Source organism: Microcaecilia unicolor, chromosome 10 (genome assembly GCF_901765095.1).
Source record: "Microcaecilia unicolor chromosome 10, aMicUni1.1, whole genome shotgun sequence".
NCBI lineage: Eukaryota > Metazoa > Chordata > Amphibia > Gymnophiona > Siphonopidae > Microcaecilia > Microcaecilia unicolor.
This window is the reverse complement of record NC_044040.1, coordinates 64447183-64473549: the sequence shown is the minus strand read 5'-3', so window position 1 is coordinate 64473549 and position 26367 is coordinate 64447183. Positions and strand designations below refer to the sequence as shown.

At 41.1% G+C, this 26367-nt stretch overlaps 1 protein-coding gene across 3 annotated transcripts in view; it reads right to left on the bottom strand.

Annotated features, from left to right (window-relative positions):
* Window positions 1–26367, bottom strand: part of NRCAM (neuronal cell adhesion molecule) — a 231993-nt gene that overhangs the window by 96271 nt on the left and 109355 nt on the right. For all 3 annotated transcript variants that reach the window (XM_030215841.1, XM_030215842.1, XM_030215843.1), the window contains 4 exons: window positions 19552–19676; window positions 8774–8875; window positions 5996–6193; window positions 4980–5050 (listed from right to left, as the gene is read on the bottom strand). In XM_030215841.1, the coding sequence (XP_030071701.1) occupies window positions 4980–5050; window positions 5996–6193; window positions 8774–8875; window positions 19552–19676 (496 nt within the window). The remainder of the gene's footprint in view (window positions 1–4979; window positions 5051–5995; window positions 6194–8773; window positions 8876–19551; window positions 19677–26367) is intronic.

The following is a 26367-nucleotide window of genomic DNA, read 5'->3' as shown; positions in this document are numbered from 1 at the left end:
CCATTACCAATTGCTTTTAGTATTCTAGTATTTGAGTTTTTGATTATATAAGGTTTGTTTTTATTCAATGTTTATTTGTATATATGCGTTTTGTAGACTCCTGATGCAGGCCTAATTGCTGAAACACAATGTTTGTGTTGAGTCCTTTTTTCATCAATAAACAAGTATTTTTAAGATCCATTTCTCCAGGTCTTGTATTGCCGTGGTCAAACATCCCACTTTCTTCTATGTCCAAGTTGGGTACACTTATCCTGTATTCTACAATTATGTGTGTAACTTTTCTGAATACCCCTGACTTGCACATGCCCCTCCTGTGGCCACATCCTCTTTTAAGATATACACTATGGGAGTTAGGTGGCCTGCCTTATAGAAAAGCATGCAGCTAGATGCACTCCAATTTTAATGAGTACCAATTAACATTAGTAATTGGCTGTTGGCCATAGACTTCACTATAGGGGTACAGGGGGGGGGGGGGCAATTGCCTCCCCCAAAATCTTAGTTGCACCCCCTTTGCACTCCCAGTGGTCTGCTCCCTTCCCTTGGGAAGGGGATTCCTTAGGAAAGGAAGAGCTGGTGGTTACTGAGGATGGGTAGACTGGATGGGCCATTTGGCCCTTATCTGCCTTCATGTTCTATGTTTCAATGTTTCTTAGCCCTCTTCCCACAGCTCCTTCCTGCTCCAGGACTCTCAGGACTGTGAAAACCCCCCAAAACAAAACCAAATATTGCAATAAAGGGCAGCCGGTACAAAGGCTGTTGTGAAGCTCTGCCCCCTCTGATGAATACTTTCTGTTGCTGTGGGGGAGGGACTGAGTGCCAGCTGACCTAGCTGCCCTTTGCTTGCATTGTTTGTTTGTTTTTTCATGTTGTTGAGAGTAAGGAGGCAGGAAGGAGCTGCAGGAGGAGGGTAAGATTGAGAGAAGAAGGGGGTGGATCACCACAGGAGGGGGAACAAGAAAGGATAAGGGACAGATGTTGGGGCAAAAAGAATAAAGAGGCAGAGGGCTATGAAGAGGGTGAAATACAAAGGAAGGGGGCAAGTGTTTGAAGAAAGAGAGAAGATGGAAATGGGGAAGTAAAAGGGGAAATGGAAGCCTTTTTAAGGGGCTAAGATATAAGAAAGGAACTGGAGGTGCAGAGGAGATAAGTGACAGTGAAGGAACAGGGTTGGTGAGGTGATGAGAGGTGGAGGTAGATGAGGCTGAGTAGGCTACGAATATTGAGTGGAAATAAGGAACTAGAGGGTGGTTGAAAGACAGGAATCAGAGACAAGTGGAAATGGAACGACTAGAGAAGTAAGTATATGGAGAGGAAAGGAGAAATAAAGTCTAGCTAAAAGAAGATAAAAAGTACTAACATTAGAAATAGGAGTTGATCCAGCATCTTTGCTGCTTGCAGATGTAAGTCCATGGGTCCTTTAACAACAATTGGTGCCAGACATTCTGTTTCCCCGCTTTTATCTTCCTCATTAGAGTGGAGCAAAGTCCCACACTCCTCAGTAGTGCCAAAGGGGCAGGACCTGCCCCTTTGGTCATGTGCCTGCGTTCCACGGTAGGGCCAGAAATAGATGGAATAAAGGCCTCCATTTGATGACACCAGCTGTCCAAGGGCGCCCAGCTCAGTGCCTACATGCACCGGTCAGTGTCTCTGGGTGTTCCTCCTTTATTGGCATTTAGTTCAACCACTTTTGTTAAGAGATTATCCCAAGCTGGTGTACAACGGATACAGTTTAACATAAAACTTACAATTTTGTTAATAGCATAACAATAGTAAAATTACCAAATATAAGCATAAATACAATCAATGAGGTAAACTTGGAAATGGCAGATTGAAACCTAATAAAAGGACTTAACATGAAATAGTGTTAGAAATATATCTATTTAACAGCATTATAGAACAATCATATAACAAATATGATAAATGTCAGTACAATATCAGTACAATACAAATAACAACATAATAGACAGCATGGAAGAACAAATCATATAACATAGATATGATACTCACAATGTCAGTGAAATACCAGGGGTCTGATATTTGTCCACTTAACTGTGTGGGTTAATCATACAGACCTAAACTTGAAAATTTTTCTACCTGCCAATCAGTTAACGGCTGCATAGACAGCTTGTTTTCTGTGCATATGCCCTATAGTATCACTAGGAAATTCAATTTGTTTAAATTGTTTTCCAAAAACATGTCAGTTTTACCAATATTTAACACAGATATTTCAGAGGAATATTTTTTTCAGCTAATATGAAAAGGATGTAAATTTTACGGTGTCCCTAAATCTAAAGCTATGTTTGATTATAACCAATCTAGCACCTACTGTATAAAAAAGGTTTTCCTTAATTTGCACCTATATATTTTTCTCTTTTTTTGGTAGGGGGTTGGAGGGAAGACAGTTTCCTTATACTCCTTTTCAGTCAAAACTGAGCTGCATTTTGAAACTACCCAGGAACATTTACCCATACCACCTGATGTTCGGCCTGCAGTGGTAAGAGGGGTCTGAGCCACTCAACTGCGGGATGACCTGACCCCAGATATTCAATGCCGTGCCATGTGCAGATCTCCAGCATTGAATATCTGTGTCTCACCGGTCACCCGTAAGTTAACCTGGTGCCACCCTGTACTCAGACCAGGTGTGCGGTTAACTTCACCGCATAAAAGTTAGGACCCTTTATTTGCTGTCCTAACTTTATGTGATTACTTAGCTGGCTAGTGGGTTGAAATTCACCAATAACCAACTAAGTTCATGCTCCGCTCAGTCCATCCCTTTCCTAGCCAGTTAGGGGATGACCAGTTAGAAAGGATATTCAGCAGCACTAATCAGTTAAGCAGCCTCTCCTGGTCATTTAAGAAGCTTTGAATATCGAGCCCATACTTTATATCCTTCCCCCCCCCCCCCAACTAGGTCGCCTAGTCCAGCCATTACAATGACAGTCAGCTGATTTCTTTTGGAATCCCGTATCTTAAATATGGCCACTCAGTGTTGTTGTATGACCACTAGGTCTCCCTTCACAATGGGGTGTGAGTATGTCTTTATGGCATCACCTGTATTGATTGGCCTGGGGAGGAAAGACGTGATCTGAAAATTGAATGTAGGTCACACCACTCCCCCTAAGCCACCAGGTTAGCCCTATAAAAATAGTAGTTTATCAGTAAGTCATCTACTATCATGTTTACCATATATTCATGTAGGACAGATAGAGGGGCATAATCGAACGTTGCTGGTGAAATAGATCGCCAGCGATCTATTTTGGCGGCGGCGCAACAGTTGGCCGGAACTGTATTATCGAAAAAGATGGCCGGCCATCTTTTTTTTCGATAATACGGTTTAGCCCGGCCAAATGCCAGAGTTTGCCGGGTTTGAGATGACCGGTTTTGTTTTTCAGCGATAATGGAAAAAAATGCCAGCCATCTCAAACCCAGCGAAATCAAAGGCATTTGGTCATGGGAGGAGCCAGCATTTGTAGTGCACTGGTCCCCCTCACATGCCAGGACACCAACCGGGCACCCTAGGGGGCACTTCTAAAAAATTTTTTAAAATACACAAATAGCTCCCAGGTGCATAGCTCCCTTACCTTGGGTGCTGAGCCCCCCAAATCTCCCCCAAACCCACTTCCCACAACTCTACACCATTGCCATAGCCCTTATGGGTGAAGGGGGGCACCTACATGTGGGTACAATGGGTTTTGGGGGGGTTTGGAGGGCTCAACAATTAGCACCACAAGTGTAACAGATGGGGGGGGGACCTGGGTCTGCCTGCCTGAAGTGCACTGCACCCATTAAAAACTGCACCAGGGACTTGCATACTGCTGTCAGGGAGCTGGGTGTGACATTTGAGGCTGGCTTACAGGCTGGCAAAAAAGGTTTTTATTTTTTTAGTGTGGGAGGGGGTTGGTGACCACTGGGGGAGTATGGGGGAGTCATCCCCCATTCCCTCCGGTGGTCATCTGGTCAGCTGGGGAACCTTTTTGAGGCTTGGTCGTGAAAATAAAAGAACCAAGTAAACCCGGCAAAATACTGATGAACGCCGCTTTTTTTTTCCATTATCCACGAAAGCCGGCCATCTGGTAGCCACGCCCATGCCCGCCCATGTCCCGCCTTCACTATGGCGCTGACATGCCCCTTCAAACTTTTGCCGGCTTGGCGACGAGAAAGCGGCGATGGTGTAAAAAAAACAGCTTTCGATTATACCGATTTCGCCGCTTTTGAGAGATCGTCGGCCATCTCCCGATTTATGTCGGAAGATCGCCGGCGATCACTTTCAAAAATAAGCCTGATAGTTACATAGTAGATGACGGCAGAGAAAGACCTGTATGGTCCATCCAGTCTGCCCAACAAGATAAATTCATATGTGCTACTTTATTTGTATACCTGACCTTGATTTGTATCTGCCATTTTCAGGGCACAGACCATAGAAGTCTGCCCAGCACTAGCCCCGCCTCCCAGCACTGGCTCTGCCACCCAATCTCCGCTAAGCTTCTGAGGATCCATTCCTTCTGAACAGGATTCCTTTATGTTTATCCCACGCATTTTTGAATTCTGTTACCGTTTTCATCTCCACCACCTCCCGCAGGAGGGCATTCCAAGTATCCACCACTCTCTCCATGAAAAAATACTTCCTGACATATTTCTTGAGTCTGCTCCCCCTTCAATCTCATTTCATGTTCTCTAGTTCTACCGCCTTCCCATCTACGGAAAAGGTTTGTTTGCGGATTAATACCTTTCAGATATTTGAACGGTATTAATCCGCAAACAAACTCAGTTCTATACTGACTCTATACTGCTGAAAATTTAAATTTAGAAGCAGCTTTAAAATTCCTACATCTCTGAAAATCTGGGTAGAGGCCCACAGTGCTGGTTTAAGAAAAGGTTAAATCCCCCCCCCCCCCCCCCAATTGAAAATGTCAATAACTTACTTTATTGTAGGTATTATTATTTGTTATATAAAAAAAAATTGCAGTAAGTTAACTTACCTCCCAACTAATCACCAAATTGTGAGGTTCTGATCCTATCCCTTTAACACCTGATGGATTGCCATCTGGGTCTAAAAATGAAACACTTATGTTAAAGTTTGATCCCATTATGGTCTTGTTTATAGTTTGAGTGTGTGTGTGTGTGTTTGTGTGTGCGTGTGTATACCCCCAGGGTCCAGCCAGAGCAAGAACAGAGGGAAAACACTCCTGCCCCATACACGCAGCAAGAGGGGCTGGGGTAGGGCAGGAGCTGCAGTATGGAAGGAGAGAATTGGGGTCCCTGATTATGAGATAGGGCTTCACCGTAGGGACAGGGTTTGGCAATGGGAGGTTCAATGATCAAGGGGCTGTGATTGGGGTTGGGGGCAGGGGCATAGCCAGACTTTGGTGGGAGGGGGGTCCAGAGCCCGAGGTGAGGGGGCACATTTTACCCCCCCCAGTGTCGCCGACCCCCCCACCTGCCATTGTTGACCCCGCTGCCGACACCACCAACAACAACTTTGCCCCCCCCCCGCCACCGACCCTCTCAACCCCCTCTCCTGCCGCCAACCCTCCGCTGTCGCCGTCGGCTACCTTTGCTGGCGGGGGACCCCCAACCTCCGCCAGCCAAGGTCCTCTTCTTCTGGCGCAAGGCTTCCTTCTGTTTCTGTGAGTCTGACATCCTGCCTTGCACCGGAAGAAGAGAACCTCGGCTGGCGGGGGTTGGGGGTCCCCCGCCAGCAAAGGTAGGCGACAGCGGGGGAGGGTTGGCGGCGGGAGGGGGGGTCGAGAGGGTCGTCAGCAATAGGGGGGGGTTGAAGTTGTTGGTGATGGTGGCGGGGGGCGGCAATGGCTGGGGGGGCGGCGCCGGGGGGGGGGCTAAAATGTGCGCCCTCACTTTGGTAAAAGACCCCCTTAATCTCTTGATTGTATGCTGGGTCCTTATTTTGTGCATGTATACGTTTGCATACTTTGCAGTATTTATCTGCATCCTGAAGACCAAAAGCATCTGCTTGGAAGAAGTGGTATTGACTTACTTGCTGCTTTTGTCATATGTTGCTCAGATCTTTCACTAGGTCTGCTTCTTCCAATCTTATTGACAGCAACAACACGGAATGAATAGTTCACATATGGGGACAGTTGTAACACAGCTGTTGTCTGAGTTGCAGGGACTTCTGTCTGATAGTGCCATGTTCCTGGTTCATGCAATCCATCTTCATATTCAATGATGAAGCCTACCAACAAACCATAAATTTGATTATATTTCACAATTTCAATGCAAAAGTACCCAAGCAAATAGTAATTTACCAAAACAGCAAAATAAATATGTAATGAATGTTATAAATTATGGTACGTGATCTTCCGAAGACAGATCAAATTAAACATATTTGTTTAGAAGCAACCATGGGATTAAAGAGGCAATTAAGGCAGAACAAGCGCAATCTATCACATTTACAACCAAATGGTCTCAAGGAGTGCCTTGGAAGAGATTCTTTCAGCCTACATTCCTAAATGTACCATTACATTTACCACTGGTGCATAGCACAAAATTCAGGAGAATGATCTACAGACACCAAGCTCAGAACACAGAGATTTTTGGTTAAGGAGCACCCAGCATGCTTGTCTGTCTAGAGTCTTTAAGTGGATTGTCTAATGTAAACAACGACTAAGTTTTTAAGTACCACTTTGCATCAAGCAAAGATATTGCTGATTATGATGAATGACTGGAGGAATGATTCAGCCGACAACTGGAAGTTGTTGTATTGGTATCAAATGTACATATGCTGAAGAAGCTCAGTTTAAAAGAATGCAGCAAGAAAACGTGGTGCCATCATTAACCACCAAACAGGTAATAGCCAGTGATCTATACCAGCCCTAGTAAAAGCCAGGGACATAGCCAGACAGATTATTGACAATCAAATTCTAGAACTAGATTAGGGCTTTTCTAGAACTGTCAGCACTAAGTTGAAGGAAGCTTGGAACTCCCCCTCAGCAGACATAGATCTCAATACTGTCTTCCATCTCCCAGAAGTAATTGAGGTAGTAAGCTAACTTAAGGCTGCAAAGCTCACAGGTCCAAATCATTTAAATCCAGAATTTTTTATTTGTGTTAGTGGTCCTATCCTCTCATGGATTCTACCCTTCCATTCTGACTTTTTAAATTGGCTCAACATTTCTAAAATTTAGGAGTCCTTTTACTAAATTGGGACAAAAGTGGCCTTAGCATGCCCTTACGCTGGTTTTTCCCATGCACTAAGGCCATTTTTATCACAGTTGCAAAAATGACCTTTTTGTGTTTTTGTATAAATGGCCATGTGCTAATGTTGCCATTAGCATGTAGCCATTAAAAAACTTCGAGGCCATTTTACTAGGCTGCAGTAAATACAACAAACAAACAGGAAAACACTTCTACGAAAAGCAAGTAAGCAAAAGAGTAGAGAATGCAGCACGAGGTTCAACGCAGGGAGTGTTTATTAGCACCAAAGACAGACCTGACACGGGGCCATGTTTAGGCAGGAAGACTGGCCTGCTTCAGGAGTCAAGGATTACAAGCACAGTATCCACCCATTTATATGTTCCTCTGTTTATCTGCAACAAAAAGAGACCCGACATGGGGCCGTGTTTCAGCGGGAAGACCCGCCTGCCTCAGGGGTCAAAGATTACAAGCACAGTGTCCACCCATTTATATGTGGGTGGACACTGTTTGTAATCCTTGACCCCTGAGGCAGGTGGGTCTTTCCCTCAAAACACAGCCCTGTTTTGGGTCTCTTTTTGTTGCAAATAAACAGAGAAACATATAAATGGGTGGATACTGTGCTTGTTAGGTTACGCTCGAAATTTTGGAGCGTACATTTAGGAGCATAACCTTTATAGCATAAGACCCAGAATGTCTAGGCTGGAGAATGATATACAAACACAAAATCAGACTAAAATAAAAATAAAAACAAAATAAAGAACAAATCTTTATTGAAAACAATACCCGACGTGGCCACGTTTCACCCTCAGGCTGAGTCAGGGGTAAAGGTCTATGAAAAAGGGGTTCACAATGTACCCCTATTTTCCTTTTTTTTAAAAAAATATACCTTTCATCATGGCTTGACACTTAGTTTGTCATCACTGGAACTTCCTGCTCAGTTTTTTCATAGACCTTTACCCCTGACGCAGCCTGAGGGCGAAACGTGGCCACGTCGGGTATTGTTTTCAATAAAGATTTGTTATTTATTTTGTTTTTATTTTAGTCTGCTTTTGTGTTTGTATATCTGACATAAGTAAGCAGCCTTTTTGCCTTTTTTATTTTTCTTTACTAGGCTGGAGAATGGACTATCACAACAAACAAAGATTTCAGTTTTCTCCAGAACTAATATAGTTATCAAAATGCTACACTACACTTAACTCATAGAAATGCATCTGCTGTTTTTAACTGTTCATACAGGGTTAACAGCTTTTTGTGGCTACAAGGTAAAATAATGATACACACAACTGAGGTCATACATTAAAAACAGAAACTGAAAAATTAAATAGAAATGTCAGCTATGGAATTGCTAGGCTGTTCCCTACATCTTTTTCTGATTTTATCCGGAGGTCTGAAAATGCTAAAATGATGAGAAATTTCTAAATGGCAGAACTAATCTGGGATTTCAGTTAAATGAAGGGTGTGTGATTATTTAAATACTAATATGCAGTAATAGCTTAGGTCTGATTAATGTTTAATGCAATTTCAACCTACCATTCTGAGATTATTTTTTTTATTAATAATATATAAATTATCTAGATTATCGGTTTAATCCAGTTTTAATAAACCAAAGTTAACATACTTGTAATAGGGCTGTTGTTATCACTTCCTGGTACCCATGAGAGCTGCACACTTCTGTCAAGATGACCAGTTAGCTCTAAATCAATAGGTGGATTTGGATAATCTGCAAGTCAGATATACATTTGTAAATAAATGCTATATTCATGCATTAGTTGTGGCGACTATCACATTTCAATAAAGAGTAGATGCAGTCATCAGAACGTGTTTATACTTGATTTATACTAACAGGGTTCCAAGGTCATTTGCATGCAGCAGAAATGAAACCTAATAACTGATGTTGCTGAGAACTCACAACCCAAATCAGTACAGTATATTGAAACAATAATAATGTTTGTTTCTTCTTTCAATGAGGTTACAGAAACCTTTATTGTCTTAAACAAAAGGCCTGTATAATATTATGGATAGAAGATGAACAATAAACTAAAAAAAAACAAACTATCATTTATCTCAACAAGAAAGAAAAACAAATAGCAGCAATCAGTAAACAAGCTTATTTCAGTCAAATGCATGGACACCACAATAGTCTGACCACAACTGAGATGAACTTTCACTGTATGTCTTCAGTTCAACATGTTTAATTTCTGTAGGTGTATTCTATGTGATATAAAGAAGAATACACAACATTTTATATGCACATCAAACCCTCATTTCATATGCTATGTTATATATTTTTTTCCTAGGGTATGATAAAACTTTCCCACAATGCTGCGAAATGGTTTTATCATGTGCACCTTAAAACCTTAAAAGAGGATTTTCAAACAGATCTAGCCAGCTAGTTAGGTTGTATGGCTAAATTTAGTTGGTTGAATTCTGGATGCACCTGAGGTGGGGTTAGGTTAGGGAAGAGAAAATTAGGAGGCTAAATCTAATTTTCATCACCAGCTTCCCAACTTGACTAGAAGATCTAGGGAGTGGCATAGCAGGACTAAATCTGAATAGATAGAGCTTCTCTCTCGCTCTCTTCCTTGTAAATAGACTCCCCTCCCTCCAATCCTCCCTCCTTTATGCCTGAATCTAAAAGTATAGTAGGGAGGACCAATATTTTCCCCATGATTCTTCCTCCTCCTGCCCACAGCCAAAATGTGACAAAGAAGTAACCCTTCCCACCCCAATGATCACCCTTCCTTGTCACTTAAAGAAAAAAAAATGTCAATGTATGTGTGTGTGTTTGGGGGGGGGGGGATCAAAGACAGTATCCCATGATCTCCCTTTTTTCCCATCCAATTCATTAAACATTTTCCTGTTTATAAAGAGGCTTGCTGCTTCTCTTGATTTACAAAATAGCTAAGGAAAAGGTAGGGGCTTTGGTAGGGTAGGTGAAAAAACGTCTGCAACTGCAGTATGGCTGGAAAACAACACATCAGCAAAGCTGTTGCCCCAATTACAGACTCTGCCTCTGTTCAGATGGAAAGTGTGATCCAGAATGAAGGACTGGTTCCATGTGCAAGATGTCTCCAGCTTGAATCCCTCATGAAAGAAGTGGAGAAATTGAAAGAGGAGGTGGCAAGGACTAGAAGTATCCATGACAGGAAGAAATAAATTGGTGAAATCTTTCATGAGACACCAAAGATAACTACCAGAGGTGAAGAAGCTGTGCTGAAAGATGACAGCTGGAACCAGATCACAACACCCTGCGTGATCAATGCCCTGTTTCACCTGCCCTTAAACAGAAGAACCAGTATGCAGCACTGGAAAAGAAGGAGGAGCTGAGAGCATCCCAGAAACTAGAGGAACTGAAGTCCAAAATACCCAGAGTCGCTAGATCAGTAACCACTAGGAAGCGAAACATTAATGGAAGTTGATGAGTCTCTTCTGAAGGGTACAGAGGTATCTCATCTGCCAACCGGACATGGTGTTCTGGAATGTGTGTTGTCTGCCAGATGCCAAGATTCAAGATGTTACAGAGAGTTTGCTGAGATTCATTTAGCCTACTCACTATTATCTACTTAGCATAATACTGCTAGATACTTCTCAGAATAAAAAATGATTCATGGCTCTGAAGAGAGGGTAAAGAAGATAGGTATTCAAGTGGTGCTCTGATCCATCTTCCTTGTTGAGGGTAAGTCCAAGACAAAGAACTTCACAGCCTGGAAATGAATACATGGCTGTGCGGATGGTGTCATCAAAAGCTTTTTGGCTTCCTGGACCATGGGATGATTTTTCAAAGCCCGCTGAGCAGAGATGGTGTTCATCTATCAAAGAAGGGGAGAACTGTCTTCAGCAATAGACTGGCTAACCTACTGAAGATAGCTTTAAACTAAAATCAGGTAAGTAAAAGCCCTGTAAATGAAACATCTCTATAGAAATGGGGGAAAGGGCAGGCAGTGTACACTAATGCCTGCAATATGGGGAATAAGGCTCTGGATATAGAGACTGTTATTCAGGGCTTTTTTGAGGGGGTACTGAGTACCAGCATCTTTTCCATTGTCATAAATTCTATGATAGGTTGCAGGGGGCCTGGCTATTGTGAGGTGGGTCCCTCAGTGATCATCCCACCCATAAAGGGTGGCATAGAATTTGAGTCCTGGCACCTTTTTTGCTAGAAAAAATGCACTGCTGTTATTATAGAGGCTGACTTGATTTTAATAGCTGTCACAGAGATGTGGAGAGCCATGACTAAAATATAATTATACAGAGCTATAATCTGTTCAGGAAGGACAGGGTAGGAAGAAAGGGAGGAGCAGTGGTATTATGTGTTAAAGATAATATTAAAGCGACAGAATTCTGATACTCAAGGAGTAAGGATAACAGGTGATTTTAATATGGCAGATGTTGATTGGGGTATTCTTTTTTTTTTGGTTGTCTAGTAGTAGGAAGATCCTGAATTCTATACGTGGAGAACTGTACCAGCAGTTTGCAATACAACTTACACAGAATGGGGCCATACTGGACTTAGTGCTTACAAATGCGAAGAGTGTTTCTGATGTTATAGTGGGTAATTATCTGGCATCCAGTGACCATCAGATGGTGTGGTTCAATATTAAGCCAGATATGGAGAGAGTTCACTCAAAAGTGGAGGTTCTAAACTTGCTGCTTGGGTTCTCAAAAGTAGTAGCTGAAGAGGTACGAAAAAAGAAGTTAGCCTTCACAACTTTCAAGAGATTACAGAAAGTGGATCCTTATGGCATACCACAACAATGATATCCTTATGACATAACACAGGCAACGATATCTGGAAAAGCAAAGAAAAACTAATAAATGAGTAAGAAAAGCACGGAAGAAATGGAAGAAAAATAGCCAATATATTAAAATGGGGGGGGGGGGGGGGTTCAAACATGACATTGTTAGACTCAAGGGTGAAGGAAAGGAATATGCATTAGCTGATAAGGTAGAATTGCTTAACAAATATTTCTGCTTCTGTGTTCACAGATGAAGGGCTGGGAGAAGGACTGCAGAATACAAAACAAAATAGGAATGGAAGTGTGGTAGGCCATGAACTACATTCAGAAGACTGTGTTTGTGAGGAGCTAACTAAAGATGAGCAGACCAAAAAAAGAGGATGAAAGTGAAAGAGGACAGATTCAGGAGTAATCTAAGGAAATACTTCTTCATGGAAAGGGTAGTGAATTTATGGAATGCTTTCATTTTCTATGTATCAAACACTGACACTTCCCTCCCCCAATAAAAAGCTCCCTAAAACCTTGCTAAGCCAAGTTGGGAGATGTATACAGACCTACTACCTCCCAGTTTGGCATCCAGCATTGCCTTGACAATGTACTGCATGCTCTGGTGTCAAAGCAATGCTGCACACCAAACTGGGAGTTAGGTAGCCAAGACTAAATCCTAAATCTGGCAACCAACTTAATTTAGCTGATCAAATGTTATCCAAATTAGATGAATTTTGACCTTTTTCTTCCTGCATAGCACACTGTTTTTACAATGCAAGAAGACCCCTAACATGCATGTGGTCCTCCAGTATCTTGGAATTATATGCTACAGTGTGCAGTTTTGCATTTAGGAATATGCCTTACTTTTTACAAAGGAATTGTCAAATCATGTTTAAGAGATGCTCTACTTTCTCTTTGAATAGAGAAGACATCAAACTATATTTCTGGGGTTTCTTAAGCCACCATAAAATGTGCATCGGATTCTTTCTGCTTTGGAAAACAGCAGGCTACAGGGAAGAAAAACTCTAGGGAATTCTGGGGTAGCTTACTCATGAGGCAAGGACAGTACCCATCTACAGAAAAAAAATAAAATAACTAGAAAGTATGGAAATAATTTTATCTTGACCAAAAATAAAACAAAAATCAAGGTAAAGAGTGATATAATAGTCATTATTCCAATGGTAATATTAAATATTGACACATACAAATACATTTGAGTTATGTTTAATAAAGGGCATTAAGCACTTAGGTCCAGATTCAATAAATGGCACCTGAAAATTCCACGCAGAACAAATTTCCACCTAAGTGTATTCTGTAAGTGGCTTAGTTGATATCCCAGTGCTAGAACTACCTGCATCCATTTACATCAAGGATAACGTGGTGTAAATACCAGTGTGTAGATTTAGGTACAGAGGGGCATATTCTATAACAGTGTGTGTAAATTTTGGAACAACTAAAATATATACCACTCGGGTGCGGATAAGCTAGAATCTATATTCAACATCCAAAAATCCGCTGCCAAAAAATGACTATAATTAAACTGCATGCAATACAGTCTAATGTTTAACAGGAAAAAGGCCTCAAAGAGCTTACAGATCTTTAATATATCTGTTAAAGCTAGAACGGATCAAAGGATCCTGCCTTCATCATCGGCCAAAACCTTCTGATGTAACGTATTTCCTGCTAGTGTAGCATGTTTCAGTTCTACTGTTCAATTATATGAACAATTCTTTCAATATACAATAACGTAATTAGCACCATCACTTATCTTTCAAGTTGGTGCTTCTGGACCGCGTTGTCCGAATTAGTGCTGTGCTGCACTCTCCTCTGCTCATGTGCCGAGCCGACGGTGGCCAGCGTTTCGCAAGGCTGCTTCAGGGTCTCGGTGTCACATGGGAGAATGGACAGCACGGCTTCCCAATGCTAAGAGCGTTCCTAACAGTAAGAACGTTGGGAAACCGTGCTGCCCATTCTCCCATGTGACACCGAGACCCTGAAGCAGCCTTGCGAAACGCTGGCCACACACAGCACTATTCTATAAACAGGGAACACATCTACATTTAGGCATGGCCATTTATACCACTGAAAACCTGATATAAATACCGCGCCTAAATGTAGATGAGTTCTCCCAAATTCTATAACCATACACATAAATTTGAGTAACACCCCCAACAGGCCCACACCCCTCCCATGGCCATACCTCCTTTTCAGCTACACTTGCTTGGATTTACATGCTCCTCTTTTTAGAATACACCTAAAAAGAAGAGTGTGTAAATTCCAATTATTTCCAATTAGTGGTGGATAATTGGTTGTTACTGGCCAATTATCAACACTAATTGACTTATGCGTAAATTGGGTGTGTGCCCAACAAAATGCATGCTACCCGCATCACATTATATAGAATCCAGGGGTAAGTAGATAACAGTTCAGTTAGCACTGAATCACTTAATGTCTCCTACATAGGGAGTGGCTAAATTGCTCCTGCATTAGATCTTAGCAGTTTCTGCACAATAATGACTACACTGGCACACGACCTGATTAAAACATACCCTCAAAAGGAAAAGCATTTAATTTGTTATTAACACATGCTAAAATCCATATTAACTCCAAATCCTAATGCCCATTAATAAACATGCCCCTTGAGTACACTTCAAAATTTGATGACAAATTTGAGCAAAATCAAAAATTCTGACTCTTTCAGACTCCTGGATCACCTTTGTTTTAAACAGTTTTTCATGAAAACCAGGATTTTCCATTATAAATATTACCGAGTTGCTCTGCAAATTATATTGATTATACAATTAGACTATGTTGCTTTTTTATGTAACATGGAGGGGCATAATCGAACATCGCCGGTGAAATAGGTCACCGGCAATCTATTTTGGTGGCGGCGCAACAGCTGGCCGGAACCATATTTTCGAAAAAGATGGCCGGCCATCTTTTTTTTTCGATAATACGGTTTAGCCCGGCCAAATGCCTTGGATTATGCCGGGTTTGAGATCGCCGGTTTTGTTTTTCAGTGATAATGGAAAAAAATGCCGGCCATCTCAAACCCGGCGAAATCCAAGGCATTTGGTCGTGGGAGGAGCCAGCATTTGTAGTGCACTGGTCCCCTTGACATGCCAGGACACCAAACGGGTACCCTAGGGGGCACTTCTAAAAATTAAAAAAATATATACAAATAGCTCCTAGGTCCATCGCTCCCTTACCTTGGGTGCTGAGCCCCCCAAAATCCCCCCAAAACCCACTCCCCACAACTCTACACCATTACCATAGCCTTTATGGGTGAAGGGGGGCACCTACATGTGGGTACAGTGGGTTTTGGGGGGGTTTGGAGGGCTCAACAGCACCACAAGTGTAACAGGTAGGGGGGGGGGGGATGGACCTGGGTCTGCCTGTCTGAAGTGCACTGCACCCATTAAAAACTGCTCCAGGGACCTGCATACTGCTGTCAGGGCGCTGGGTATGACATTTGAGGCTGGCATAGAGGCTGGCAAAAAAGTGTTTTATTTTTATTTTTTTTAGTGTGGGAGGGGGTTGGTGACCACTGGGGGGGTATGGGGAGGTCATCCCTCATTCCCTCCGGTGGTCATCTGGTCAATTGGGGCACCTTTTTGAGGCTTGGTCATGAAAATTAAAGGACCAAGTAAACCCAGCGAAATACTGATGAACACCGCTTTTTTTCCATTATCCGTGAAAGCCGCCCATCTGGTAGCCACGCCCATGCCTGCCCATGTCCCACCTTTGCTTCGCCGTCGACATGCCCCCTTGCACTTTTGCTGGCGCGGTGACGGGAAAGTAGCAATGGTGTCAAAAACGCCGCTTTCGATTATACCGATTTCACCGCTTTTGCAAAATCGCCGGCCATCTCCCGATTTATGTCAGAAGATGGCTGGCAATTACTTTCGAAAATAAGCCTAAAAGTCCTAATCCACAGCTGAGACTTTGTATGTGAATGTTATTTGAAATATGTCAATTATAAAATATCTAACATAAAACACTTTTAGCTTATAGTTAACTGAACTAGTTTATACCAGTGTTTTATAAAATCATAACGTCAGCATTACATAGCTCTAAACAGAAGCACAATCAACAAAACAGGCAAAGGTGTTACTCTGAGAAAAATGGACAGAAAGGTTAAAGTTTTACAACAGAGCAGCATGCAAATGTTTGAAAGAGAAATTGGTATTATTTTACCGTAAATGATGGCTGGAGTTGGGGTAGCAGCTGGAAAGAATGTTAATATATAAGATTTAATAAAAAGACAGTAAGCAAGACAAGCAGGTAACCAGGATTTGAAAGCTATTATATTTCCCATGCAAAAGGCGGCAATAACTACCCTAAAAGCATGCCCACATTGGGCTGGTTTCTATAAATGTTCAAAAATGAGCGCTGGAAAAAATTGACGCTATGCACAATTCCATAAAGTGCACGTGCCCTTTACAGAATTGTGCTTAGCACTGATTCCCGCACCTTTAACTTTGGGTGCCAGACTTACGCCTGCTGAAACATGGTGAAAATACTGGCACCCAAGTTGGGTGCGCTGAACCATTATTTTGTAACAAGACGTGCAACTTGGGCACTAAGCGTTATAGAGTAGCACACAGCCAGATACGTGAGCAAATCCTATTTGGTGCCAATTGTCAATAATTGGTTATTGGTGGTCAATTATTGCTTGCTAATAGCTTGTTAGCCAATTAAATTGTATGTGCATCTAAGGATGGTGCCCAAATCGGGGCACCATATATAGAATCCAGGGGTTTGGGGCTAATTTTATAATAGGATGCTGCGTCTAAAGCCACAACCTAGGTGCTTAATTATGTTTATAAAATAGGCTCTTAGAACCAGCCCCAATGGTGTGCAAATTGAAGCCCACAAATTTATAGCTACTCCGAGGCTGATGTATTTATGTATTTTATGCATGTACCCATGCATTTTATAAAATATGGCAGCAATTCTATAAATTGGTGCAGAAAAAAAAAAGAGCACGGTTAGTGCTAATTCTATAATGGCTTAAGGGGTCCTTTTACAAAGTTGCACTAGCTTTTCTAGCGCAAGCGTTAAATATGCATGTGCTAAATGTTAGAGATGCCCATATATTCCTATGGCGTCTCTAGCATTTAGTGCGTGCTAAAAATGCTAGTGCACCTTCGTAAAAGGACACCTAAGTGCATGCCTAAGCTGTTACAGAATACTACAAAGCTGCATCAGTGCAGCAAAAGGTAGGTGTACCCACATATGACAGGTCAGTGACTGGCGTAAATAGGCTTGTCTAAATGTGCCATGCTACGCACACAACTGACATTGCATAACCTGTGTACATCATTTAACACAAAACTGCAAAAAAAAGAAAGAAGAAAAAAAAAGTAGGGGACAGATCAATGTATTTCCAAAACAGTAGGTTTATTAAAAACAGACTCAATGCAGTCCTGCGTTTCAGCGCCAACCGCACCTGCTTCAGGAGTCAAAGAAATTTTCTCAGTCCACTGATGATTATATTAAACAGATGGCATAAAAAATCCAATGCTACAGCATACAAATCACTGAAGAATAGGATATCGCTAAGCGAAAGTGTGCCAAACAGAGCATGCCACAGAGGACAAGCACGCGCTATGCTGCGGCATGATCTATGTTTGGCACGCTTTTGTTTAGCAATATCCTGTTCTTCAGTGATTTGAATGCTGTAGCATTGGATTTTTTATGCCATCTGTTTAATATAATCATCAGTGGACTGAGAAAATTTCTTTGACTCCTGAAGCAGGTGCGGTTGGCGCCGAAACGCAGGACTGCATCAACTCTGTTTTGAATAAACCTATTGTTTTGGAAATACATTGGTTTACCCCATACTTTTTTTTTTTTTTTACAGTTTTGTGGTTTGTTGTTAGGGGGACACTTCTCCTTTTTTTGTGTCATTTGACAACACACCCATGACAGCCTATGTCCCATCCATATATACACTCACCCTGACAATTGAACACTAAACTATATGGGTGCACTGTTTATAGAATAGCACCTAATATTTATGTGTGTAACTGTTAATTAATGGTGCCAATCACATGCGTAAGAACTAATTTTCTATAAAATAGGCCCACTATTGGCTCCTAACTTTAGGCACCAGCTTACAGAATTGTCTTTAGCAACTGAATTCTTGAATATGATTTGTAGAAATGTGTCATTATAGGCTGTACACAATTTTATAAAAGGTCATTTCCATGCCTACGACTGTCTTTACATGGGGGAAAAAACATTGTAAAATTACCCCTTTAAAGCAATATTTGACACCGTCCACTGTGTTGCATTTTTTAATTCAGGAGAAGGTTGATTTAAAAAGTTTCTCATTTAAAAGTTCTGATGAACTTTCATCTTAATTAATTTCCACCCACCTGCCAACCTTTTAAAGTTAAGCCACATACCTCATTAAAAAAAGTTCTGTATTATTTCTAAAACCCCTCCTAAAGGAAAGGGGTTTTAATGCACAGAAGGGTGTTTTAAAGCACTTAAAGAGAGTGGAGGAGTAGACTCATGGTTAGTGCAACAGACTTTGATCTTGGCAACCTGGTTTCAATTCCCTGTACAGCTTCCTGTGAACTTGGGCAAGTAACCTAACCTTCTATTGCCCCATGTATAAAAACTTAAGATTGTGAGCCCTCTAGGGACAGAAAAAAGTACCTTCACATAATGTGTACAGTGCTGAGTATGTCTAGTAGTGATATAGAAATGATTAGTAGTAGTACTTTGAAAAGCAGTATGGAGCTCTGACATTTTTTACCATCATTTGCAGGATGCACTGGGCAGGGCGCCGCCATTTTGGAAGCAGCACTGGAAGGAGGAGGAGGAGGGGGTGGAGGCTCCTGGAAGTGCAACTGGCACTTGGAGCCCAGCACCATAGACTGGCCGAGCCAGACTGACTCAACCCCTTGTTGGATATCTAGCAGGAGGGTGAGATGTGGGGGAACTGGTGGGGATGCATGAGGGAAAAGACTCAGGAATGGAGTATGGGGGAACACAGGTAATATTGCCACTCCAATAAAAAGATTTAATAAAGGACCAGGGAGATTTGTTTAAAGCTGCCACATTGGCAAGAGGGTTCAAAGGTTGTTTGTGGTTTGTTTATTGAACCCTGCATTCAGAAGACTTATATAAGTTGATTATCACAAATACTTCTCAGCAAACTTTTTAATGCTTGTTCATAGCAGTCTTTTTGAATTTCTTCAGGGGGAAAGAGGGAAATCCTATCCACTAACATCTTTCTTCCCCAGGCGGAGGCACCAGGCACCAACTATTCCATGGCCCAATGGAACCTACCCAATGGAGACTCCAGGGACATCCACAAGTGGGTATTACATTTCTAAAGGGGAACATTACCTAAATAGGCTACTGTTAAAATGTGTTATTTTAAAGTTAATGGTAGCCCACATTGATAACTATGCCCTTAAATGCAATGAGCTCCATGGCAAATACTATATATTATTTTTTTCAAGCATAAAAAGAACAAATATTCGTAAAGTCAATTTTTTAATCATTTGCACAAGTTTCACATTAATTCATCAAACGCTAACAAAACCTGAAAAGCATCTATTTTTCTCTAGGGTCATAGGATTTCTAACATACTTCTGTTTCATCTAGAAAATGTAACCCTTTTTGTGTTTTTGTTCTATAAAAATGTACTTACCAACAACAGTGAGCACTGCACTAGCAAAAACACTGTCTAGAGAAGTATTTGCTACACAAGTATAGGTGCCTTCATCTGTATCCGTTGTGTTAGTGATCATCAAATGGTCTTTACCAACAATAAACCTGTCAATAAACAAAACATTCAAAGTTCTTCACTGCATAGAATGGATTTTATCAACATTTTTTCCATCCCAAAGTCAGAATTACCACTTCTCATGCAATAAACAGACCAATGCCTCAGACCTTTCCACCAAAACGTTTAGATCAGAGAATAAAGTATGCTGCCAGGACATTTGGGGAAAGTATTATATTATTATGTGGTTCTTTATGAACTGATTTTATATTCTAAAATTTGCATAAAGTCAAGATGGTCAAATCTAAGGGCCATTTACTAATTGTTAGCATTAATAGTGTAAGGAGTGTAGTTATGTTATTTTACGACTAACTCATGCTATTTTAGCACAGATCCATTTTACGCAATGAGACTTAGTTACCAATAATAACATATCTTAATGGTAGCTCACTAACTTCCCTCCCTTAGGGGTCCTTTTACTAAGGTGTGCTAATGGATTTAGCTGTAAGTGATAAGAAGCCCATTATATTCCTAAGGGCATCTTATTTAGTGCACACTAAATCCATTAGTGCACCTTAAGGACCCTTTAGAGTGTGCTATCTGCCACATGGACCTTAGAAATAAAACACATGCCTAATATTAAACCGACATCTGAAAGTTGCCGTGGACACCTGTGTAAGAGCCAGTGAGGGTTTCCACCCCTGCAGATAAAAATGAAACAGAGACAATGGTGGTAGAACTACAAGAGTTAATGGGGGGGGGGGGGGGAGGCAATTCTATAAAGGGCACCAAAATGCAGCACATTGAGCACAAATTCTATTATGGTATCTGGGTGTTTAGATTCCGTTATAGAATACTAGTGTGAGTCAGCATTTACCCGTCACAATTTAGGCACACCCACTGACATTGTGGCACTTATTTTCAAAGCATATGGATGTCTGAAAGGTTGAAATGGATGCACCAATTTTGCAAAGGGACTGGACATCCAGCACTGCAATATGTCCAGAATCTAGACACCCAGATATTCTTATTGGTGCAGCATTAGGTGCCCCAATGCTCTTACTGTGCAGCATTGGGGCGCCTAAAAGAGGCATCCACTTAGTGCCAAATTCTATAAATAGTACCTAAAAATTGGTGATGAAAATTTAACGCACTTAGTGCGATTTTATACAGGGTATGTGTCCTTCATAGGATCATGCTTTGGGCATAACGGCACCTAATTGTAGGTACCTGCAATTAGGCTTGCTATGAGTTGGCCTAATTGCGGGCGCCTACAGTTAGGCTCAATTCTATATGCTAATGCCTCAAAGCCTAGCCCCCAAATATTGACGCGCATTAGGATTTACATGCAGATCGTTATAGAATATGATATGTGTGTGAATTCTAATTAGGGCCAATTAGTGCTGATAATTAGTTATCACCCAATTATCTGCACTGATTGGCTCATTAATCAATTAATTTGCATGCTTAAATTGGGCACTCACCAATTTAACATGCGTAACTCACTGCACCCTAGGTAGAATCTGGGTCTTACAATATTGCCCCAGCAGATTTTTCTCTCAGAAGATATTTTCCATTAGGGGTCCTTTTACTAAGATACAGTAAGCGCTAGCGTGCGCTTATAGCATCTTAAAAGGGTTTACAGTGGGATGTGCTGAGGTATCCTCTGGTTAAAAAAAATACCAATGTGCACGCAAACCAAGCACTTAAAAAAAAATCCTGAATTTTTGTTGGAGGGGGCATGTCTGGGTGTGACAGAGCAAATCATTTAGTACAGCCACATTACCTCACACTAACTGATTAGCACAGGATTATTAAATGAGTCCTTACCGCCTACAAAAATGGGTGGCGGTAAGGGCTCACATGCTAATTTTTGTTAATGGCTGTATGCTAATGGCAACATTAGCACATGGTCATTAATTGGGAAAATGGAAAATAAACCATTTTCCAGCTGTGGTAAAAATGATCTTTAGCACATGGGAAAGACCCATGTAAGTGTGCACGATGGTCACTTTACACAGCAGTTTAGTAAAAGAACTCCTTAAATTGCTGTTATATTTGATCTCTAACATATTACGATGAAAAGACAGGGTACCCTTCAGAGAAAGCACTTTTACGGCAAATGAATTATAAAATGAACTCCAGGAAACTAGAGCAGTGTAGCTTGAGAGGAAATAAAGTTAAATGTACTCATAAGAATTGATTTCACATTCTGAATCTTTATGAGGCAGACTTCGAATGTTCTTTACACATAATTTTTTTTTTTTTTTTTTATATATATTTATTCATTTTAAATCAAATTAAACAATCCGTTACATTTGAACAGGAAATACAGACATGTATATTTTATACAGAGATAAATTCTCCATTAACAAAAAAAAAATTCAAGGAAATTATATCTTTTACTCTTCTTTAGACCACTAAAGCAAGGGGCTAGTCTAATTTAGAAAAACTACTAAAACAAAAAGAGGAAAAACTCAAAAGTAGTAATATGCTTAGCATGCTACCTATCCAATTATTCCATATATCTCATCTAGATCGGCGGTTGACCAATTTTTTTCATATTTATAAATGTTTTCAGCTGTTCTGGCTGGTAGAAAATATATTTTAAACTCATATACTTAATAACACATTTACATGGATAATTAAGGTAAAAAGAGGCACCTAAAGATATTACATCTGTTCGCATAAGTAGAAACAGTTTCCTCCTTTCCTGAGTCTGTTTAGTAATATCAGGATAAATCCAGACTTTTTTACCTCTAAACAAAGTTTGCATTTTTTTAAAGTAAATACGCATTACCGCATCTACATCTTGTTGGAAAATAAAGGATGCTATTAAGGTAGTTCTTTCAGAGTTCACATTCAATGTTAAATCTAAAAGTTCAGATACATTCAGAAGTTCTTCTTGATTTTCATCTGGGATAGCTTCAGCAGAAATTTCAGGTGATTTTTTTGTTGGAATATAATAAACCTTATTCAATGGTGGTATAGTTTCCGGGGAAAATTTTAAAACTTCCAGCAAATATGCTTTAAAGGCATCTTGAGGATTAATTCCCAGTTCCTTCGGAAAATTCAAGAGTCTTAAATTCAGCCTACGGTTAAAGTTCTCTAATTGTTCTAATCTGCGTTGTGTAGATAAATTATCTTTTACAATTGAGGTTGAAATATCCTTCAACTTAACAACATCTTGCTTAAGAGCACCCATTTGCTCTAATGTTTCTTGTTTTGCAGCATTAAATGATAGGGAAAGATTTTCGACTGTACTTACTAATTCTTTTATTTCTTTCGCTGAATTGGCAACCGTCGTTTCTACCCGCTGGAGAGCACTCCAAATGCTCTCCAGTGACACAGCCGCTATTTGTTTTATCGGAGGAAAACGCTCAGCCGTTGACTCACTCTGAATCGGGCCTCCCTCATGCACTGCTTCTCCCTTTCCTCGAGACGCCGTCATACCTCCAACCACTTCCGGGTCAGGTCGATCGCGTCGGGATAGGCATGCTTCGGGGAGCGGCGGGGGATTGAGATCCGGAGGGGAGAGTGAAATTTCCAGCCCCAAGTCTCCCAGGGATTCTTCACCCACCGAGACAGCGGAGCCCCTCTCGGTGCTTAGGGTAGGTAGTTTTGTAGCGTATCTCTCCATAGTTTGCTGTACCGGGGAAGATGTCAGAACAGTCGAGGCAGCTGCTCTTACAATCCCCTTACGTTTGGTATGGGGCATCTTGTCACGAAGAAAAAAGAGTAAATTCAGAAAACCATGGCAGAGACGCGCTCACAGAACTCAGCATGCCGCCATCTTAAGACACGCCCCCCCTTCTTTACACATAATTAAACAACAAATCAATTAGTGAATTACATTTGTCATAAAAGCAACCCACCCTATTTTTTGATGATTTTGGGAATCAGAACATGGTGGATTTCAACATTTTCCCATATTTCATAAAAAATATGGACAAATAGCATGAAATAAATCAAAAACTGAAGTACAAGGGAATGTTAGAAGTACTGAATACAAAAGTCAATGCCTTAATGACCTCCTCAGTGTAATGCACACTTAGTATAATGAATAATTACATAATACTGACGTTCGCACACTCATCATGGAAAACACCTAACTCAATTACACATTACAAAAATAACAATCCTGACACACCAATATGTGGCAAAAAACAAGGGCCGCAGCTTTATCACAGTAAAATATATTAACAACAAATGATGTCCTTTAAACTTTTAACAATTCAACAGATAAGTGTAGCTCACCATCCCCATATCCACCCTCACACTCTACCTGAGCTTGCCAAAAATCACTTCATTCCGCTAACTAATCGCCAAAGCATTCCTCACCCACCGATCACCAAGCCTACCCCCCTTCTCCTGATGCTAGCACCCTATCATCCCACCAACCCCTACAAAATCCAACCCCCCTTTCCCATACTTCAAAACTAAGCCTCACTCTGAGGCTAAGCCAATGTTATGTTGCTCACAGTGGGGTCCTTTTACAAAGCTGCAGTAAAAAGTGGCCTGCGGTAGTGTGGACGCATCTTTTAGGCGCACACTGGGTCATTTTTTACTGCAGCTGGGAAAAGGCAATTTTTCAATGGGCCAGGAAATGGGCGTGAACTAATATTAAGACTAGCGCACACCAATTTATGACCTGAGCCCTTACCGCCATCCATTGATCTAGCGGTATGGGCTCACACGCTACCCATGCGGTAACCAAGCAGCGTGCGCCAACATGGGCATGCTGCCGGTTACTGCCGGAATCGCCCCCCCCCCCCCCCGCGGTAAAAAATAGAAAATTTTCTACCACAGGATTCGGCATGTGCCACACTTGGAATTACCGCGGTGGTAGTGCGATTAGGTATGCGCTACCCGCACGTTAGTCCCCACACCTTTGTAAAAGGGCCCCAGTTTTAATACTGTGAGCTCTCCTACACTTAGGAGATCATTTTAGAAATATCTATATGTTCTAGACATGTGAAATTGGTGTTTTCAAAACGCCACTACAGTATTTCCATGTGTAGATCCCAGGAATGCAACATTTTATCAGGGGAAATTATATAAGCATGGTTTAGGTGGGCCAAATTTTATACAAGTATTTCACATTACATGAAAATTCAAACAAATTTCACCTTCTAGTTTTGCAAAATGTGCATGGATTTTTTTTTAAGTTCATGTCAGCCATGGATTTACTCAAGGGTATAATTCCGCTTAATCGCACAATTGTTATTTCTGCCTCAAAATGTTAAAAAACAAAACAAAACAAAAAAACCTTGCAATGTCACAATTTAATTAATGGTACTTGCACACGTGAAGGGGCATTTTAGAAAGGACGTCCAACTCAGAATATGGACGTCCAAGTCATAAGTACATAAATATCGCCACACTGGGACAGACCAAAGGTCCATCAAGCCCAGCATTCTATTTCCAACAGTGGCCAATCCAGGTCACAATACCTAGCAAGATCCCAAAAAAGTTCAACACATTATCCCAGAAATAAGCAGTGGATTTTCCCCAAGTCATTTTAATAATGGACTATGGACTTTTCCTTTGGGGAGCTGTTCAAACATTTTTAAACCCTGCTAAGCTAACCGCCTTTACCACATTCTCTGGCAATGAATTTCAGAGTTTAATTACACGTTGAGTGAAGAAACTTTTTCTCCGATTCATTTTAAATTTACTACATTGTAGCTTCAACGCATGCCCCCTAGTCCTAGTATTTTTGGAAAGAGTAAACAAACGATTCACGTGTACCCATTCCACTCCACTCATTATTTTATAGACCTCTATCATATCTCCCCTCAGCCATCTTTTCTCCAAGTTGAAGAGCCCTAGCTGCTTCAGCATTTCCTCATAGGGAAGTCATCCCATCCCCTTTATCATTTTCATCACCCTTCTCTGTACCTTTTCTAATTCCACTGTATCTTTTTTGAGATGCGGTGACCAGAATTGAACACAATATTCAAGGTGCGGTCGCACCATGGACAGATACAAAGGCATTATAATGTCCTCATTTTTGTTTTCCATTCATTTCCTAATAATAATACCTAACCTTCTATTTGCTTTCTTAGCTGCCGCAGCACACTGACAAGAGGGTTTCAACGTCTCATCAACGATGATGCCTAGATCCCTTTCTTGGTCGGTGATTCCTAATGTGGAACCTTGCATTACATAGCTAAAATTCGGGTTCCTCTTTCCCATATGCATCACTTTGCACTTGCTTACATTAAACGTCATCTGCCATTTAGACATCCAGTCTCCCAGTCTCGTAAGGTTCTCGTGTAAATTTTCACAATCCTCTTGAGATTTAACAACTTTGAATAAATTTGTGTCATCAGAAAATTTAATTACTTCACTAGTTACTCCCATCTCTAGATCATTTATAAATATGTTAAAAAGCAGCAGTCCCAGAACAGACCACTGGGGAACCCCACTATCTACCCTTCTCCATTGAGAATTCAGAATGTCGCAAATGGATGTTCATCCGATATGTATTTTAGAACAGGATACATGTCCATCTCACATGTTCTAAAGTACATGTGAGATGGACATCCATGTGCTGGAAACATCCAGCATGAACATCCATTTTACAAACTGCAATGTCCAAATTATGAATGGGGAAAACAAGGGACATTTCCTATTTAGCGCATGGTTAGTGCATGCACATGGCAAAACTAACACAGAATTTAGGCCAGTTTTGGTGTGTCAGGCACTTGTTAGTGTCCAATGAAGCTTAGTAAAAGG